This window comes from Stegostoma tigrinum, chromosome 8 (assembly GCF_030684315.1).
Source record: "Stegostoma tigrinum isolate sSteTig4 chromosome 8, sSteTig4.hap1, whole genome shotgun sequence".
In the NCBI taxonomy this organism is placed as follows: Eukaryota; Metazoa; Chordata; class Chondrichthyes; order Orectolobiformes; family Stegostomatidae; genus Stegostoma; species Stegostoma tigrinum.
In genome coordinates this window covers 41,293,531-41,313,463 of record NC_081361.1, presented here as the reverse complement: position 1 = coordinate 41,313,463, position 19,933 = coordinate 41,293,531, and the positions used below count along the sequence as shown (strand labels likewise).

Below are 19,933 nucleotides of genomic sequence, written 5' to 3'. Positions count from 1 at the left end.
CTTAGAATGGAAACTCCTTGCAAACTTAAAATAATTCAACCAGTTTTGAATTTCAACAAAACCAAGATCAAAAGAAACATGTCAAACCATTAGAAGCAAAAGAATTGATAACATTCAAAATGAGAATATTTTGATTTTGGGGCATTTGTCCCATCCTGTTCATTAAAACCTAAAATTAGCATAATCTAATTACTTGATTTTCAGCCACTAGCCCCTTACTTTCCAACATCAGTAATATTCTGCTCTAATGGACTGTGGCTGTTCAACTAAAGTTCCTCACCGAAATTAATTCTGAGCACGTTTTTACATTCACTACAGAAAATATCACCAGTATGCTGAATGTGAAACAAAAATGTCTGAATTCCATCAAATGCAACCACAATATTCACAAATTCCCAGTTTTAACTGAATGCAACTGTTACAATGGCTACTCCAAAAGATACAGGCAATTGAGAAGTTTAGAAAGGATGTTTCACTATACTGTTACAAACAGACTCAATCATTCCTTACAGCAACGTGCACAAGGAATAGAGGCAGCCAAGGCTTTTTGTTGAGGTGGCAGCAGAGGAGGAGGAATGGGCCATTTGGTTGCTCTAATCTGCTCCACCATTCAATAATATTGTGACTGATCTTATTGTGGCCTTAATTCCATAATCCTGCCCCAAAAACCTCAAACCTTAATGTAGATCAAAAAAATCTCAACTTCACCTTGAAAATGTTCAGTGACCTAATCTTCACCATTCCGAAATAGAGAATTCCAAAGATTTAACAAGCCCCCAGTGAAGAAATGCCTTATTTACATTTTAAATTGGAGCTTCCTTATTTTGAAACACACCTGCTTCCTGATTCCTCTGAAAGGAGCATCCTTCAAGCATCTATCCCATCAAGCTCTTACAGAACCACATGGTTAAATAAGATCAGCACTCTTTCTTCTACATGGCAATGTTATTGGAAATCATTTTATACAAGGCAACCTGTATTGTAGTGAATCTTCTTTGAATTGCCTCCATTCCAAATATACCCCTACATATAGAAGGCCAAAACTGTACATGGTACTCTAGGCATGCTCATACCAGTATCCTGTATCGTTGTGGAAAGATATTCCCATTTTTATATTCCATCCTTCTTGCAGGAAGGCCAAATTTCAATTTCCTTGCATCTTAACATTTTGTGGTGCATACCCAGATCACTCTGCATCCAAGATAATAAAATGTGAGGCTGGATGAACACAGCAGGCCCAGCAGCATCTCAGGAGCACGGAAGCTGACATTTTGGGCCTAGACCCTTCATCAGAGAGGGGGATGGGGTGAGGGTTCTGGAATAAATAGGGAGAGGGGGGGAAGGCAGACCGGCCCTCCCCCTCTCTCCCTATTTATTCCAGAACCCTCACCCCCATCTCTGATGAAGGGTCGAGGCCCGAAATGTCAGCTTTCGTGCTCCTGAGATACTGCTGGGCCTGCTGTGTTCATCCAGCCTCACATTTTATTATCTTGGATTCTCCAGCAATTGCAGTTCCCATTATCACTCAGCATCCTGCAGTCTCTTCATGTTTAAATATTCTGCTTTTCCATTCTCCCCAGAGGGGTCAGGCTCACGTTTAACAATTTGTTTGCACACAGTCTATTCATCTCTTTACCTTACATCAAATTCAGGATTATGTTAATTCCAGAATGCAAAGCAAATGCTTATATTTAACATTAACTAAATGCATTAAGTAACTTGCCAGTCTCTTTGCTGGTTTCACCAATTTTCATCCATGACTTTCTAGCTTTATTTACCTCTTATGCAGTTTAGAAGCCAATTTTCTTTGCATTCACTTACTTTCAGCATTTGTATTTATTTTCTGCTTTGCTCTAACACTTCTGGCTTTTCAATTTATTTATCTGTATTCCTGTTCAATCATTTATAACTTATTTCCTTTTTCACTGTTCAAATTAATAGAACATATGTTTAGTAAAGTTGTTGCATAATGCTGGCAGAGGAATGCAGTTAGCAGTTTAATTTCAAATGCATTATTTGGGATCCACCACAGAGGCAAGCTATTAGTTTTCACTCCTTTCCCACTCCGCTTTTTCCTTTGGAGGGGTTTTGTAACATCTTGTCAGGGCTGGTGCCACTTTGCATCCTTGGTTGATATCATCTGTGTATTCAATTTGGGCGAGGCTCTCCACTAAATACCAGATTTTCCAAAGTTACAAAAGGTTTTAGTGAAGCTAAGTACTTGAAAACCTGTGCACAAGTGGGCTGAGAATTCAGGATTTTCATTAGAACAATAAATACAGAAGTACACGTCCTGAAATTAATGCATGAATACATTTGTAACAAGTGATTAATGAAATGGTGACTATGTTACCTTTCCATTCCTAATGTCTGCAGTTAACAATTTATTGCAAATTGAGCTCCACATTCACTTCAATTGTACTTTTCCATTCAGAAACAAAAGTCTCCCTATTCCAGTTTGAATCTGTTAGGACATTCCCGAGCACTTCGTTGGAAAATTTTCCACTTAAGGCAACGAATCTTAACACCTGAGATGGAATACTTTTCAGCCTCAGGCAACCAGCATCAACTCCTGCTTCAGGCTAGTGGTAAAAGACAAAATGTTTTTATATGACACCTCTGCAGCTCAAAGCTTTTCAGAAGATTGTTCACCGAGGTGGTGTTTGATTGCAGACGTTTCATCACCCTGCTACGAAACATCGTCAGTGCACTGCCAGTAAAGCACTGGTGTACTGTCTCGCTTGTAATTTATATGCCTGTTTCCTGGGGTGGTTGGCGTCACTTCCAATTCTGTTTTTCAGTGGTTTGTGTATCGGGTCCAGTTCAATGTGTTCGTGGGTGGAGTTCTGGTTGGAATACCATGCTATTATGGACGTGTTGTCCCAGTCAAATTTGCATCCTCCTTCGTCCACATGTATTGAGACCAGTGAGAATTGGTCGTGTCACTTGGTGGCTAGTTGGTGTTCATGTATCCTTACTGTCAGGTTTTCTTCTAGCCTGGCCTAAGTAATATTTCTCTCAGTTCTTGCATGGTATTTTGTATATTACATTAGTTTCATTGGGTGTGGGTATGGGGTCCTTCACGTTTGTCAGTAGCTGTTGCAGGGTGGGTGTTGGTTTGTGGGCTACTCTGATACTTAGGGGCCTGAGTGGTCTGTGGTCATCTCTAATATGTTTACCTCACATCAGGGACATATCAGAGATGACCACAAGACCACTTAGACCCCAAGGTAACAGAGTAACCCACAAACCAACAACTACACTTCGTCATAGCTGTCACACATTAAGGATCCCATGTCCACACTCAAAGTTAATGTAATATACAGGCAAGGACCGTGAGAAACATTATATTGGCCAAGCTGGAAGAAAACTGACAGTAAGGACACATGAACACCAAATAGGCACCAAGAGACATGACCAATTCTCACTGGTCTCAAAAGACATGCACAAAGGAGGACACAAATTTGACTGGGACAGCACATCCATAATAGCACAAGCCAAACAGAGACATGCCAGGGAATTTCTGGCATTCCAACCAGAACTCCATCAAATACAATGAACTGGACCCGATACACAAACCACTGAAAAACAGAATTGGAAGAGGTACCAACCACCCCAGGGAACCGAGGCAGATAAATAACAAGTAGGATAGAACACCCAACGCTTCAACGGAAACAAACCGATGATCTTACCTAGGAGGGTGACGAAACATCTCAGTCAAACACACTGGCTTGGCGAGCAAGTCCACGACCTTACATTATCAGCTCTCTCAAATATCTCAAAAGATTTAACATTAAAAAATTCATATTACATCTCAGGAAAAAAACAAGCGCATACGTAGCATATTCAGTCCATCTGGGCAGTTCTAAGATTCGACAGCACCATGGCCGTGACTCCATTTCCTTACCTGGCCCATAAACCTCAATTCCCTTGTCAACCAAATATCTAACTCCTTCATAAATACATTCAATGACTCAGCTTCCACTGTTCGAAGAAAAATAATTCTAAAGATTCACAGCAATTGGAAGGTTTGCCTCATGTCCATCTCAAATGGAAGATCCCAAAGTTCTGTCTCCTAGTTCCTCACCATAGGGAAGCCCTCCCAGCATTCACTCTAATAAATCACTTCAAATGTTTCAAGATGATCACCAACTCAACTGGAATATTCACGTTAATTCTGCAGTAACGTTCACTCACTCCACCACAATTAGTAGCAGCACTGTACACGATATACAAGATGCACTGCATAAATTCACCCAAGAGTCTTAGTCAGCACCTTCCAAATCAACAACCACCAACATCATCTAGAAGGACGAAGACATCTGTGACATACCATCTGCAAGTTGCCCTCCAAGCCACTCACTGGAAATAGATTGTCATTCTTATCAGTGTTGCTGGGTCAAAATCCTGGAATTCCCTCCCTAATGGCACCATGTGTACCAACAGCAAATGGACCGCATCAGTTCAAGACTGCAGCTCACTGACACCTTTTCAAAGGCAACTAGGGATGGGCAATGAATACTGGCCCACCTAGTAACACTCATATCCTATGAATGAATTTTTAAAAAAATCTCAACTCCAATGAGAACAGGACTCACCCTGCTCACATTTCCCCATGAAGGAACCCCATCATCTTAGGAATCAGCCAAGCGAATCGTTTCCAAAAAGGTTCCAATGCAATCTTCCCTCTCTCTCATGACTACATATGCACACTTACTGATTCCCATATAGTTGTTAATAAAACTTTCCCTACTTTATTACAAGGAGAGTATTAAAAAAAGCATTCCATTTGCCACGCTAATTACATGATGAATCTGCTTTGTAATTCATGTATAGGTCAACCAGCTGTTTCTGTACCATGAGTTTGAATTTCCACTCCGATTAAGTAATATTCTGCTCTTCTATCCTTCTAACCAAATTATATCCTACTTGCCAAATTTTTGCCTTCTATATCATTTTGTAAAATTTGTTGTCACAATTTCCTTTCCTATTTTTGTGTCTTTAGCAAATTTAGTTACCAGTCATTAATATGGATTGTAAATAGCTGAAGATCCGGCACTGACTCCTCTAGCATCGATTTGCTGGATCTAAGATGACCCATTTATCCTGACACCTTGCAGCCTAAGAACTACCCAATTCTACATCAATGCTAATGTGCTATCACTAACACCGTGAGCTCATATCCCGTGTATTAATCTTTTACATTGCACCTTATCAGACACCTTTTGGAAATTCAAATATACCACACATACTGGTTCTACTTTGTCCACTCTGCTCGTACATCTTTGAAGAAATCTGATAAATTAGTCAATTATGATTTTCCTTTCAAAAATCCATGTTGACTATGTCTGAATATTATCTTCTAAATGTTCTGCTTCTCTAATAACAGACTCAAGCATTTTCCTTATGGTAAATACTGTGCTCATTGGACTATAGATTGCTTTATTCGACCTTCCTGCTGTGACATTTGCTGAATCTAGTGTGTTTTGGAAAATTGCAATCAATGCACTCACTATCCCTGTAGCCATTTATGACTCTAGGTTACAGGCCACTGGGTTGAGGAAATTCAACTTTAAGTTTCAATAGATTACCTATTTCCCTAATGAATGGATTGTTTTACACAGACCCCTCCCTTTTCCTTCTTGATTTTCAACCATTCTTGGGATTTTTTTTTGTGCGTCTGCCGCAGTGAAGTCCAGTAAAAAGGACCCATTCAACTCCATCATTTCCTTGTTTCCAATTACTAATTCCCCAATCTCTTCCTGTAGCAGATCAGATCTTACTCTAGCTACTCCCTTCCTTTTTATATACCTGCAAAAACTATCATATCTACGTTTTTAGCTAGCTTTCTCACATGCTAAATTCTCCCACATTTTAAAACAAATCTTCCTTTGCTATTCGGTCTGTACCAACGTGTGATTTCCATTTCCCTTCCCATGTGCTTTACCAGTACCAACATTGTCTCCAATTCAGGCAGTTTATGCTTCAGATCTAACTCCATACAAGTTGAGGCAAGACTTCAGAAACTCATTTCAACATTACCGTATTTTGAAGGTTAATGTTAGTCTAGATTCAAACCCAGCTACTTGGGTCAAAGTGCACTGCTAGCCCATTGTTCACTGTCCCCAGCTTCCTACTTTCACAACCATTTCTCTTTGTCTTTTTCAGGTGAAAATCACAAAACTTTTCTTGGTGCTACAAGGATTCTTCCTGGTGAGATCGACACATTTTAACACATTTTAAACAACTAACCATACTGAGCTCTGTCAGACTATTGCATTTCACGTTTCTACACAGTTTAGCATTTAGGAGTATTTCACAGAGAAACTCCTAACCTTACCAAAATCTTAACAGGAAGAACAAATTTTTAAAAAAAGATATTTAGCTCTTGCACCAACCATTCAGGTAGCAAGTGTCAACAAGTTAGCAGAAAAGAATCAAAATTAAGTTTTATGTTTATATTTATTACAGCGTTGGAGAAAAGAACCGTTTCATTCAAAACCAACCCAATGAAGACAATAATTTAGCGAATTTGTAAAATTACATTTGCCAGACTTGTCTTTTTTTCTCAGTTTAAAATGCACGATTTGCTGGAGACCGAAATCTACAGTAAAACACCAAAATTTCATCAGTATGTTCCAATCTGACTGCAAATAGGAGATTTACATACTTGTTCAGCGACTCTACAGCTAAACACAGTTAGAATGATTTTAAACACATCTAAAAAGGCAATTCATTTAGAAAGATCTTGCTATTCCCCCAACCCCCACCACCCCCCAAAAAAAACAAAAACAAAGTATGGTAACATCCCATAACCTGCAGTCAGCACAATAAACACAGTTGACGTTCCTGAAAACTCTGTAAAGGGGTGCAGAAAAAACATCCCTCAATAAAACATTAGCAACAAATATTGAACACAAAACTACAATGTAGAATTTTTTTCTTTTTTATAACCAGACTACAAGGTAAGAAACACAGAACAGCTACAATGTTATCAAGAATCAGCACAAGGGTTGTCCAGGCAAGATAATATTTTACATAACTTGATACACATTGTATAGAAGTGGGTTTAAACAAAAGACCATCTACAGGTAGTGTGTAACTGTACAGAGATCCCAGCACGATTGTAGTGCCACTAAAACTGTTTATTATCCTCTCTCTCAATCACGTGTCTGCAGTTGTCTCTTTCTTGCGTACAAAGTTTTCCTCTGGATCGATAAAGGTAACAGAGGATTGAACCAATCCAGATTCGAGGCATGAATGTACATGTGGGCGCGGGGTAGGAAGGATAGCGGGAGTTGGGGAAAAGATATACGATCCTCTCAATCTGCAACCCACTGCACAAATCATCGTTCAGCTACACAGGTATGGAACAGCCACTGATTAACACCTTGCAACTGGAGAGAAGGGCTCACAGAAGCAAGAAAAAAAAATCTGTGCCACCAAAAAAAGGTCTTCAAAAGTAAACCACATTGTGTAAACGTCCCAGATAAAATGGCTACAATATGGACAACATCGGATCTTATACCTAGACTAGCGCCTTATTCAGTTCAGCACAAAAATACACGGGTTCAAAGGATGAAGCAGAGGAGGTCTGTTCGGGTGCTAGAGGCGTTTACATTTTTTTCTTTGCTTCAAAAAGATGCGATGTGTAACGTACAGTCCTTCCAGGAGAAGGGTTTTATGTCTTGAATTTTTTTTTGTCCTTCATGTTTATGGAATAAAAGAAGTTCAGCCTTTTTATTGCGTGAAACTTAAAATTGGGGTTTTGCCCCCAGTTCCTCGTCAACACGTTGAACTGCTTCTTGCATACGTTCTTTAATCTTCCAGAGGGCAGCCGTTTCATCATTCTGGTCCTGGAGAAGGGGGAAGGGGAAAAATCACACGCTCATCGTCATGCTGGGGGAATACTGAAAGAAAGTGACAAAGATTACATGGGTTGGAACCATACAACTCGCACCAGACCAATTCAGAAAATCTGGGTTCTACTAAACATGGCAGATGTGCAAATACAGTTGATTGTTCAGCCATAAGACACAATGCAATCAATCATTCAATCCTCACTGCTGTGGAGGGAATTGCTCCCTCATTCAAAGAGGGATTCACTTCTCCTTCACACTGACAGAAAGCTGAGCAATCAAGTTATGGATGTCCAATAACCCGCAGGAGTTCCAAGCCAGTGGCATGAGTGTAACTTAACCATCGTACAAACCCACCAGCCCCTCACATTCTCTAATGTTTATCTGCTGCCCTCTCCAACAGCTCCATGCAAGAGCAGGCATGAGTGTGCTCAACAATTTCACATATATTTACTAAATAATTGGATTTTCAGTTTCTGAAACAAAATCATATCTTCAATTCATGATCTTTTCTTGCAAACTGACTGCTGTTGTGAACTTACTCATTTCTACTTTCAGATATGTAATTCCCATCTTATTCACCTCAGCACAGGACAGCATTTTGTGCTCCTCGTAAAATTCTCATTGCAAGAAGGGAAAATGATCAGCATTTAAGAATTAAAGCAAACGTCTATATTTTAAAAATCAATTTTGTCCATCTCATCTCCCATTTTCCTTAAATCTTTCTTCCCAAGGGTAATGACTCATTTTGTTCTTGGCTTCTGCAAGTTCTGACAGCTCTTCAGCATTTGAGACTTAGTTATTAGAACTAGAAAAAGTAGCGCTTCTTTTCATTAGAACACAACGGTTAGGTGGAAACCTTACAGAAATCTTCACCAGGGCAACATTGATCAAGTCGAAGAAGACAAATATTTTCACTAAGTGAAAGAACACAATGGTTGAAACAATCCATTTTTAATTGATTCTAATAATCATGGCTGACTTGAAAATAGAAATTGCTGTATCACCAGAAGGGTGATGAGAAATAAAGGACACTTCATTCGTGGAAGCAGAATCTTTAAGGGCTTTCAAAAGGGAAGTGGCTAAACATTTGAAAGAGAAACAGCAGTGCTTTCAGAGAACAAGTACACTCAAATGGGCCAAAAGTCTTGCTCTGCTCTACAAAATACTACATCTCTTTTGTAACAACGAAGCATCACTGCAAAGTCTAATCCTGTTCTTCTATAATGGCCAGGCTGGTGTACTTCCTCTCCTTCAACCTGGAATTCTGTGGCAGATTATAGCCAAGGTTGCAAAAGAAGACCTGAGGTTTACCATCTCTGCACAAACTGAAAAAAAAAATCAATCAATCTAGAGCTATCCCACTCAATTGGTCAGTTTTCTGTTTCTAGTTGAAGGAACTTTGCGTTGGCCACACAGTTAAGGAACGTTCAAGGAGACAAGTGTTTTGTAACTTCAATTGTCTCTATCAGAGTCTTACAAAAAGCAGGTATAATTAATCACCAAACAACTTGTCATCTTGTAATTTTGAATAATGGTGTTTTAATGAACATGTCAAAAAAGAATTTAAGTAATACAAAACTTGGTTCTTTCCTCAAAATTATACAAAGCAAAATCTGCCATGGTTACTTGTAATATGAACATTTTTCTCTGACCTTCACATCTACTCACATTATCATTTTGGAAGGAGTGGAGGAAATTGCCTCCTAATTCACCATCATCCCTTGGAGTGCCTGGAGGATTAGTAATGCTGCTCATGTTGTTGGGAGAGTTCTGAAAATTAAAGAAATGATTCCTACCATGAATAGAATTAGGACAATTCTCCCTGTAAACATACAAATAGTTTATCACCTGTAGCAAGCAAAGCCAAAACTTTAAAATGATAATCCAGAATTTCAATGATTAGTGCTACCTGGTTAAGTTTGAAATTTAATCTAATACACAGTACATCAGCTCAGAGATTCTGGAATGAATACAAGTTGAGGCTTATTGGTAGACCTTTAAAAAGTCAGTTGCTGCAATACATCTGCAATTTTTAACCGTTGGGTTTTGAAACATGGTGTTGTTGGTTCTCCACTTGCAGTTGGAATGGCCCAAAAGGTACAAAATAACATAGGCAATAGCACCAGTAGACTATTTAGCTCTTTAAACTTGCTCTGCAATTCAGCTAGATTATTACTGACCTTTCTCCTCAACACCTTATTCCTGGTGACCATAATGCACAGAAGTAGCGCAAATATACACCACCAATGAGAGCACGATAATCCTCAATTCCACTTTACTGCCCTTTCCCCATAACCCTTGAAATATCATCCAGAATATATTTAATAATGGAACCTCTATCTCGGAGATAGAACTCCTAAGATTCACTAGCTTCTCAATGAAGAAATTCCTCTCCAAATGGACTACATTATTACGAAACTCAATCCAACAATTCTGGCAGGCAGAATATCCTTCCTCACTCAATCCTGTCAAGCTCTAAGAATTTTGTGATTCAAAAAGAGTTCACCTCATTATTCTAAACTCTAAAGAATACAGGTACGGTTTGTTCATTTCCTCCTCACAAGACAATCTCACCATTGCAGGAATATTTCTGATGAATCATTAATTATCTTTAAGGCAAGTACACCCCTTTTTCAATAAGGAGATTAAAACTGCACAAAATACTTCAATCCTCTTCCAATAAAGACCAAAATACCCACAAAAAATCCAAACCAGTAAGAAGTTTGAAATGAGAACAGAAAAATTCTGGCGACGTGGATAGAAAGGCAGAACTACTGGGGCTAGCCTTTCATCAGAAATGGCAGATTAAATTGCGCAGAAATGTGGTCCAACCACATCAAGCATCATTTCTGTTCCTTACATCATTTCTCATCTATACTGGTTATTGTAATCATCTATTCTTTTCTCCCTCATAGGTTTATCCTGGTCCTGCTTAAATGCATCCATTTCATTCGCTTCAACCACTCCCTCTGGGAGCATCTTCCATATTTTTTTTAAACCACTCTTTGGGTAAAGAAGGTTCTTCTAAATCCCAACCGAATTTATTAAAGACGCTCTCAAATGATGAACTCTAGTAATGCGTTTATCTACAAACAGCAAATTTTCTTTCTGTAACTTTCAATAATTGTAAACAACCCTATTAGGCCACCTCTCATCATTCCTTCCCCCTGCCAGAGAACACACACACACAGCCTGGCGATTCTTTCAGCATGTGTAAAATGATGCATGTCTGGTCTGGTAACATCATTATCCTTCTTCTCTGCACCCCCTCTACTGCCTCTACATTAGTGTTATAATGTCTTTCTCATTTTTTAATGATATAAACCAGTTAGCAATCCATTCCATTATTTGTCCCAACTCCTCATTCATTAAACTATTATGGGACACTTTTTGAAGGTGATCACAAATTGAGATATGTTACATTTCATGAATTCCCACTGGCTAGTTTGTCTATTACCTCCTTAAAATTATTCAGTAAGGTAACTCAAACATGATTTTCACTTTTTTGAAATCCAGGCTGACTATTCCTTATGTTTCCAATTTATAGATATTCTTCCAACATCTCATAGATGTTTACAGCACTTCATGTCTGCACCAGTCAAAGACCTGATCGCACAAATCCCATTTTCCACTTTTTGGCCCATATCCCTGGAGGCTATGGCAACGCAAGTGAATATCTAAATACGGCTTAAATGTTACAAGAGTTGCTGACTCAACCACCCTTTCAGCAGTGAGTTCTAGACTCTCACCATCCTCTGAGTGGCAATATACCTCAACTCTGCTCTAAGCCCTTTTCCTCTTCCCTGAAATCTATGCCCTCAGGTTGTTTGGCCCCTCTACTTATAGAAAAAGTGCCTTCGGATCCACCCGATACTTCTCATAATCTTATAATCAATCTTACTCAGATCCCCTGTCAACCTTTACTACCTCAAGGTAAACGATCCCAGGCTTTCCAATCCTTCCTCTTAGCACAGACCCTCCAGACCAGAGAGTATCCTGGTAAATCTGCTCCATGCCATCATATCATTCCCATAATCTGGTGACAAGAACTGCATGCAGTACTACTGTTGTGGCCTAACCAGCATTTTATAAAATTCAATATAACCACTCTGCTCCTGTATTTTGTGGCTCAGCTAATAAAAGGTGAGTATCCTATTTACCTCTTTAAGCATTTTACCTGCTTACCTTCCCTGCTCTGTTACCCTCAAGGATCTGTGGAAATGCACATCAAAATCCCAAAGGGATGACCTTTCATTGTGTAAGCCCTTGCCTTATTTAACCTTCTGGATGTATATTACCTCATACTTTTCAGGGTTGAACTCCATTTGGCATTGCTATGTTTGCCTGACCACTCCACTAATATCTTGCAGTTTAAAGCCACCCTTGCTATTTGTCACCCTATCATATTTCATCTGCAAATGTCTTGATCATACTTCCTATGTTATAGTCAAGAATTATTAGATGTATTCCAGAAACAGCAAGGATCTCACCACTGAACCCTATGGCAACCCACTGGAAACAAACTTCCAGTTTAAAAAAAATCCTTCCACCAAAAAAAAACCTTCCATCATCACCCTCCTCTTCCTGCCTCTCAGCTAATTTTAGATCCAAAGTCTCACTTTTCCTTAGATCCCAGGCCTCTTACTTCCTTGACCAGCTTGCCTCCAGAGACCTGAAGTTCATCTAGACTAAACTAATGCATTACTCTCAACACTCTTGATTACTCTCTCAAGCAAAAATGCAATTTGTTGAATTTCACCCTCCCTTAAATTCATGCTGATGAATCATGTTTCTCCAAGAGCAGGTATATTCTGTCATTCAGAATGCTTTCTAAAGACTTATCACCAAGGTTAGCCTGTCTGGCCAGTTTCCTGGTCTATCACATCCTCCCTTTGTTTTAAAATAATGCCCCAATGTTAGCAATCCTTTAGCAATTTACTTGAAGCCAGGGAGGATTAGAGAATTGCCAACAAGGCCTCTGATATCTCCTCCCTTGCCTTCCTTCAATATGTAATTCATCCAGGGCTGCAAATCTATGCTGTTTTAAGGCTGCTAAATTCACTAATACCTCCTCTCTCTCGTACTCTCAGTTAACTACTTCTAATTGTTCACTAGTCCCCTGCGCGATCGTCTAAACCCACATCATCCTTTTCTATTGTGATCACAAATGCGAAGTATTCCTTCAGGACTGTACTCATCTTTCAGTTCCCTATACATTCCATTTTGTACTTGAAATACTTGTCTCACTCCCATTCCAAACTCATTGCTCTGGGCTGTCTGCATGGTTCCAAAAAAACTCAGTGAACTTGTCATTCTAATGTGTGTTATGTTCTTCTGGCCATGACAAAAATTTCAGCAATTTCAGACCTTTACCACAATTCCCAGTTACTCTCAGTTTGTTTTGGCGATGTAGGAGAGTGGCACCACTACTTCCAAAGACTGAAGTGGTGGCTGGCTGATGATTGGGACAATCACCAATGATAGTTCCCTGCTTTTTCCCCACAAAACTCCTGGGTGACTGCAACTGTCTCCACTTTTCCAGATTTTCTGCACTTCTTCCGACTTTCTATTCTGCTTTATTTCACTCATATAGTCTCATGATTTTATGTACATCATTCCTTCCTCTAATTTCCCTTAATCTTGCATCCTTTTGTCCCATGGTTATTACCTCTGTCATTTAATCACTACCCACTCCTCGAGGCAATCACAAAATATCTCATTTTCCATGCCACCTGTTTCCCTGACTGTAGTCAGAGAATTTTGTGCAGATTTTATGCCCTGACTCAGAGCCCAGCATGTGGTCAAGAGAAAGACAGTCAAACAACATGGGATCCTTTTAGATGACTTTCCTTGACATTTAAAGTAAACCAGATGGGTAATTATATACATAATCAGCTCTAAATGATAGAAAAGATCCAATAAATGAATACATGTTGAAGCAATTAACCCTTTTAGTTGATGCAAAACAAATTGAAAATGTGTCGATTAACTGTTCAATTTGCATGCTTTATCAACAAACAGAAAATACTTCTGCCAACTCTCCTGAATGATTCTGATTTGCTGAACATTATATGCTCTTACAGGAGATTAAATCAGTAGACCCGAGAGCCAACAATAATGTGCAACATTTATAAAGGTGGAAGTATAATGTTTCTCTCTCTCTACATCCCCTCAGTCCCAGTTTCCACAATTCTAGTTGTGATTGTAGAAACTCTTCATCTTGGCTTGTTAGAAAGGTATATTCACTAATATAATTTGTAATGAATAGATTTAAAGCTAGCTCTGTACCTTAGGGATACCGTCCATATCTCCTGATCCTATGGATAGTAAAAAGAAACATTTAGTTTAAAATGTGCTCGTCTTCTAACAGTCACCATGTCAGACAACACAAGATCATACAGCATTAATATTGCTGAGAAATCCATAGGTTTATGCAACTTACATAAGGTTCACATAGGTACAGTATTTACATATTCCACTCTTCCAGGTAAAGGAATCCAAATTCTTCTCTTTACAGACTATAATACCTCCTTCTCACTAAAGAAGTCTGAATCATGCTTAGAGACAATGAATTCTATACTTCTGGACTGGCTTCAGTTTATGATTCCACAAATATCTTTTCAGCATTACTTCTAGAAGGAAGTCAACTTACCTAACGATCCATTCATGTGATGTGGCTCAATTCCTCCCATTCCACCCATTGGACCCTCAGAACCAGGACCTAGTGGGAACTGCAGGGGAAAAAAAAAGTTAGAAGAAATGAAAAACAAATGCTCGCAATTTCTAAGGATGATACAGCTGTGACAAATGGCTAACCATCTGCTTAAGATGGTCATCCAAGAGTTCAGAGTTTAGCAACGAACAAAACCAAGGCAAAATTTGAATGACTGGTAATTGCAATGAATAGGTAACAAAAAAAATTTAACTCTTTCCCCATAAGAATTGCCTTTTCTTGCAAACTAAACTTACATTTGATCGGCTTCCTCCAGGTGGCACTGGATTAATCATCGTGTACATGTTGTCACTGGAATTCGTTGAATCTGTATTTGAGGAAGACAAAAAAAAAGTCAAAGATAACTTAGCACATACGTATACCCACATCACTCGTGCAGGACAATCCAAGCTTCTTGGTCTCCAATGCTTCCAGCATTGTAACTCTTGTTGAGCTGCAAGTCGTTTGGTGTTGCAATAGTTTGTTTCAGCTACATGTTCATAATATAGTATTTACAGCACAGTAAAGATTTATTTGGTCCAACAGATCCACAAAGACGTCTCTCAGCTTTTACCAAATAAACATAACGTTCTATCCTTTTGTGCTTACCTACCTCCTGATTAAATACATCTATATCATTCACCTCAACTACTAGACAGCGAGTTCCACGTTCCAACCATTCGCAGTGAAGAAAATATTCCTCGTGTACTTATGACCCTTAGTTCTGGTCTTCCTCCCGAGTAGAGCTATCCTGCTACATCAACCCTTTCAAATCATTTCACAACCTTAAAAACATGAGATCGCCTCGCAGTCTTCCCCATAAATCCCTGGCTGTTCAGACTCTTAGCCCATAACATCCCAGTGGAACTATTTTTAACCTCATCCAATGTCTCCATATCCTTATATATGTAAAGCAGATCTGCATAGTATTCCAAATGTTGTCTAACCAAGATTCTATACAGATTTACTGCAGCTTCTGTTTGTCAATGCTGTCCCTCTACAAACTCGTTCCAGTGCTTTGTCTGCTTTAAAAGAATGGCATTAATCTACACCGCTACTGTTGCCAATATACGCATGTGTACCCCTTTAACTGGGGAGTCTGTTAGCTCAGTTGGTTGAATGACTGCATTGCAATGCAGAATGATGCCAACAGCATGGGTTCAGTTCCTGCACTGACTGAGGTTACTATGAAGGGCTGTCCTCTTCAACTATTTCTCCCTGTCCTGAGGCATGGCAATCCTCAGGTTACACCATCCATCAACTTTCTCATGAGAAAGCTGCTCTACAGTTTGGCAGAACTCAGGTGATTTTACCTTTACCAAATTCAGCTATTTTGACCACACAAATGCACCCCAGGAAACATTGCTGAACTTAAAGCTTATAGATGGTTTAACCTATGATTTCCCCCAGTTCAGTTATACAACATAATCACCCAGTGGATTAATCTACAAAGTTAGTTGATAACCAAATTGGTACTGAAGAGGGGATCAGGATTTCTTCTGAAAAAATCAAGAGCTGTATTCAATATTTAAATTCCTTTCTCTATTTTAAAGTGAATGCTGACTGTATCCAATTTTAATTTGTCACTGGACTTCACAGCATAAGGCAAAACAGTTAAACAAACTCAAATCAATGAAACAAAGAGTGCATTGTCAAAGGCTATTCCTTAAAATTGTCAAACTACCCTGTAATCTTGATTTGAAATAAAATACGGAAACAAAAGATGTAAAATGTAACTACTTTGTAATGTAACAGATCAAACTTTGCATTTGTCATTCATTAGAACATTCACAGTATTCAAGGTGTTGTAAGTGAGTTATTGCTACAGCAAATGAGGGCTGTAGTCTTCCAAACCACTGCCTTCCTATCATACAATTACAACAGGTTATGATTAATCAGTAATTCATAGGGTCTATGCACTGAAAACAAGAACTGGGGAGAAATTAATTGAATCTCTTCGTAAATTCATTTGGTTGAATGCAGTTTAAGAAACTAAATTAGGGGTTATCTGGCACAGTGGTAGTGTCTCTACCTTTGAGCCAGAAGGGCAAGATTCAGGTTCCGCCTGACCCAGAGGTGTCATAACACATCTGAACAGGTTGACTTAAAATAAAACTGAAAAATTAAAAGATTACATAAAGTGAGGCACTTTACATCAAAAGCTCGAGATGGCACAATCCGATTTTTTGAGTACAATTCAACACAAGGTTAAACAGACAGCTCAGAAATACACAACATTGGTATAAATGTAATACGGTTCAGAAACAAGTTAAGGGTGTTTAGTGTGTTGTTAAGAAAACACTGCTTATGATCAACAGGTTACTTGTTCCAATTGTACAATTAAAATAGTAATTAAACCATGAACTAAGTGCTGATGACACAATTGAGGGCATGAGCTTGGAGTACTTATTAAATCCAATACATGGGGGAAACCATTAATAGACAATTATTATAACACTGCTCATACTGTTGGTCTTCTCTCGGTGACAAAAATTGTGTGATCAGCACATACCGTTTGAACAAAAATTACTAGGCGAGATAGGGGCAGACAAGTCTTCTGGTATTTTTTTGAAAAAGAGAGAAGTATTGCTGACCTGACAATCGTTTAGTTAAAATGTCAAGGTACCTGTACACATTTTCACATTAAACCTTGATAAGAATTAAGACTAGCCTGTATTTGAGATTGTAGCAGCAATATTGAGAGACTCATGGATAAAGCTGTACCTGCTGGACTTGGCATTATCGGTGTCCCTGGAGGACCTCCACCACCAGGGGGCCCCTACAAACAAAACACACAAATTAGCCTCAATTGAATTATTACAGGCTGAACTTTGAATGTTGCTGTACACCAGTTTAAGGGCTTGGTATGTTGCTAAGTATTCTCAACACAACACTAGAAAGCAGCCTTCTGAATAGAAAAGGAATTTTGGAGAGAACAATGGAGCCATGGGGACCATTCCAAATGTCAAATCAAATTTACATGCCTCTCGACCGTAAACGTCGCAGATCAACTATTATCAACAATCAGAAATATGGTTGAAACCTTGCCTTTTGATTAGCTGTTTTATTTTCATGAACCCTTTCTATAGAGGGAGACTTATTTATCTTTGCAACTTCTTTTGTGGCAGCTAATGCCAAATATACTGCCAAATTCAGTACTTTGCAGAAATTACTCACCAAATTAGTAATATTAAATGCTGTGACAATTTACCAATTAAAGTGAGTTTTAAAAACAGCATTCATATTTTTCCAAACTTGACCTTAGCACAATATCTTATTGTGACAGCTTCTCCAAAGTTTGAATAAAATAACTTTCAAAGCTCAGTTTAATACGCTAGAATATGCTAAAGACTACAACATCATTATTTAAGTCTACATTATCTATATTTGGGGGCAGAGATACACATTCCTTTTCCTGCTTTCCCAATATGATGATCTCCCTTAAAACCCAGATCTTGGAAAATCTTTTACCAACTGTGACATCTTACAGGAATGAATAGAATCAACACTTGAGATTGACATTTCAGTTTGAAAATCCCAACAAAAATTTTCAGGTCATCTACAGAATGAATTTTTCAACATCTACAAGCATTGGGACTGTGCAAAACATGCTCAAAATACAAAAATACATACCCCATATGTACCAGGGGATGAGGAGGAGTATGGAATCTGAAAGTGAAAACATCATATTTGAGAGATTTAAGGTCAATTTTACCAAACATCAGTGAAACCAACTGTAAACTCTCCACATGGATTATGAACATGGTTTGAGCAAAGCATTGCACATTGAATTGCAACAATTTACCTCAAGTCTAAACTAAGAGATATTTCAAATCTACTTTGTGAATAGAAGGGAATACGTTGCTTATAAGTGTAAATTTGTTGTTTTTCCTCATTTCTGCACATGACTTGTCCAAATGGCCATTGTTCACATAAACTGCTAAAAATATTGAAAAGTCTTTAAATGAGGTGAATGATAGACAATTTCAATATCGACATCCATTGCAAACAATTTTCAAGATAGCAATTAACAGAATAGTAAAATTCCTCAAACTCATGGACTCTAGTGTGTTAGCTATGTATGCAAGTATTTGAGGGTAAGTCAAAGTGCTTTACTGACAACTTTGAAGGTGTTGCCAGTGTACCGCAAAGTGTTCCAAAGATGACTTATACTTAATATTTCTTGAAGAATTAATGTTTAGAGGGATCATGGAAAACAAATGTATTTCAAGCCTTGTGGAAATGCGTGGAATGGATTGATTAAAAAGCAAAGTTCACTGTGGACATTGAAGACTTTTAAAACAAGGCTTCCTGTAAACTGCATGACTGGTGATGATGACCACTTGCTTTGCTGTCAATCCTTTATGAAGCTCTTGTGAACAAGAACAGACTTGAAGATGTGTTGGTTTTAGTTGGGTGACTTGAAGGGACGCTGAAGAACAAGTTGCATCAGATAGATGACAGGCTGATCAAACAATTCCTCCCATTTCTGAAAAGAAATCCCTCTGTTGAATTCAATGAGAAACCTATTTACTCTTTTGAAAGAGTGACTGAAGGTTCAAGATTATATTTCTTGAGCACATTGTGCCTGCAAGACATCTGAAACACCTGGACATGATTATTTTCTTGGCCATATGGGCCAGAGCATTAATACTTGTTTTCACTAATGTCCTTCAGGGAAGAAAACTGCTTTCCTCAACAGGTTTAGCCTACATGTAACTCCAGATCCACAGCAATATGGTTGACTGCCTTCTGAAATGGTAGAGCAAACCTCTCAGTCACTACAAAGTATCAAGAGAGGAATAAAACTGGAAGGACCACCTTCCATTAACCTCGGTACCAGAAATGACAACGGCAAACAAACAGTCCTGCGGACCCTACAAAGTCCTCCTTACCAATTTCTGGAGGCTCATTTCAAAGTTGGCAGACCTGTCAGCAACAGCCTGACACAGATTCACACCTTATAGACTATGTCCCTATCACTTCATCACCATCACATCAGATCCACAAGAGGTGATGGCACAGTATTTATAATTGGGACAAGAGATGTTCCAGGAGTCTCCATACTGACTGCAGGTACTCTGAAGTCTCATGGCATCACGTCCTACAGGGGCCAAAAACAACTTGTTGAACACAACTCTTTGGGGGATTAATCAGATATTGCACATAAGGAAGTATTGAGTGTGGACAGGGCACAAAACATACTTTAGGTGGGAGACTTCAGTGTCCTGGGGGTGGTGCAGTAGCATCATTACTGATTGAGCTTTAATGGATACAGCTGGACTGTGTCTGTGGCAATTGATGAGGAAACCGACAAGAGGGAAACATCTACTGCATCCTCACCAATCCACATGTCACA

The 19,933-nt window shown here is 38.8% G+C and overlaps 1 protein-coding gene across 12 annotated transcripts in view; it reads right to left on the bottom strand.

Annotated features, from left to right (window-relative positions):
* Nucleotides 1-6,443: 6,443 nt before the first annotated feature.
* Nucleotides 6,444-19,933, bottom strand: part of ssbp3a (single stranded DNA binding protein 3a) — a 164,121-nt gene continuing 150,631 nt past the window's right edge. For 6 of the 12 annotated variants that reach the window (XM_048538873.2, XM_048538875.2, XM_048538878.2 and 3 more), the window contains 7 exons: nucleotides 18,208-18,243; nucleotides 17,299-17,353; nucleotides 14,832-14,902; nucleotides 14,515-14,593; nucleotides 14,151-14,179; nucleotides 9,531-9,632; nucleotides 6,444-7,910 (listed from right to left, as the gene is read on the bottom strand). In XM_048538873.2, the coding sequence (XP_048394830.1) occupies nucleotides 7,881-7,910; nucleotides 9,531-9,632; nucleotides 14,151-14,179; nucleotides 14,515-14,593; nucleotides 14,832-14,902; nucleotides 17,299-17,353; nucleotides 18,208-18,243 (402 nt within the window). In that variant the 3' untranslated portion in view covers nucleotides 6,444-7,880. The remainder of the gene's footprint in view (nucleotides 7,911-9,530; nucleotides 9,633-14,150; nucleotides 14,180-14,514; nucleotides 14,594-14,831; nucleotides 14,903-17,298; nucleotides 17,354-18,207; nucleotides 18,244-19,933) is intronic. The other 6 variants (XM_048538871.2, XM_048538872.2, XM_048538874.2 and 3 more) reach the window with 1 other exon arrangement.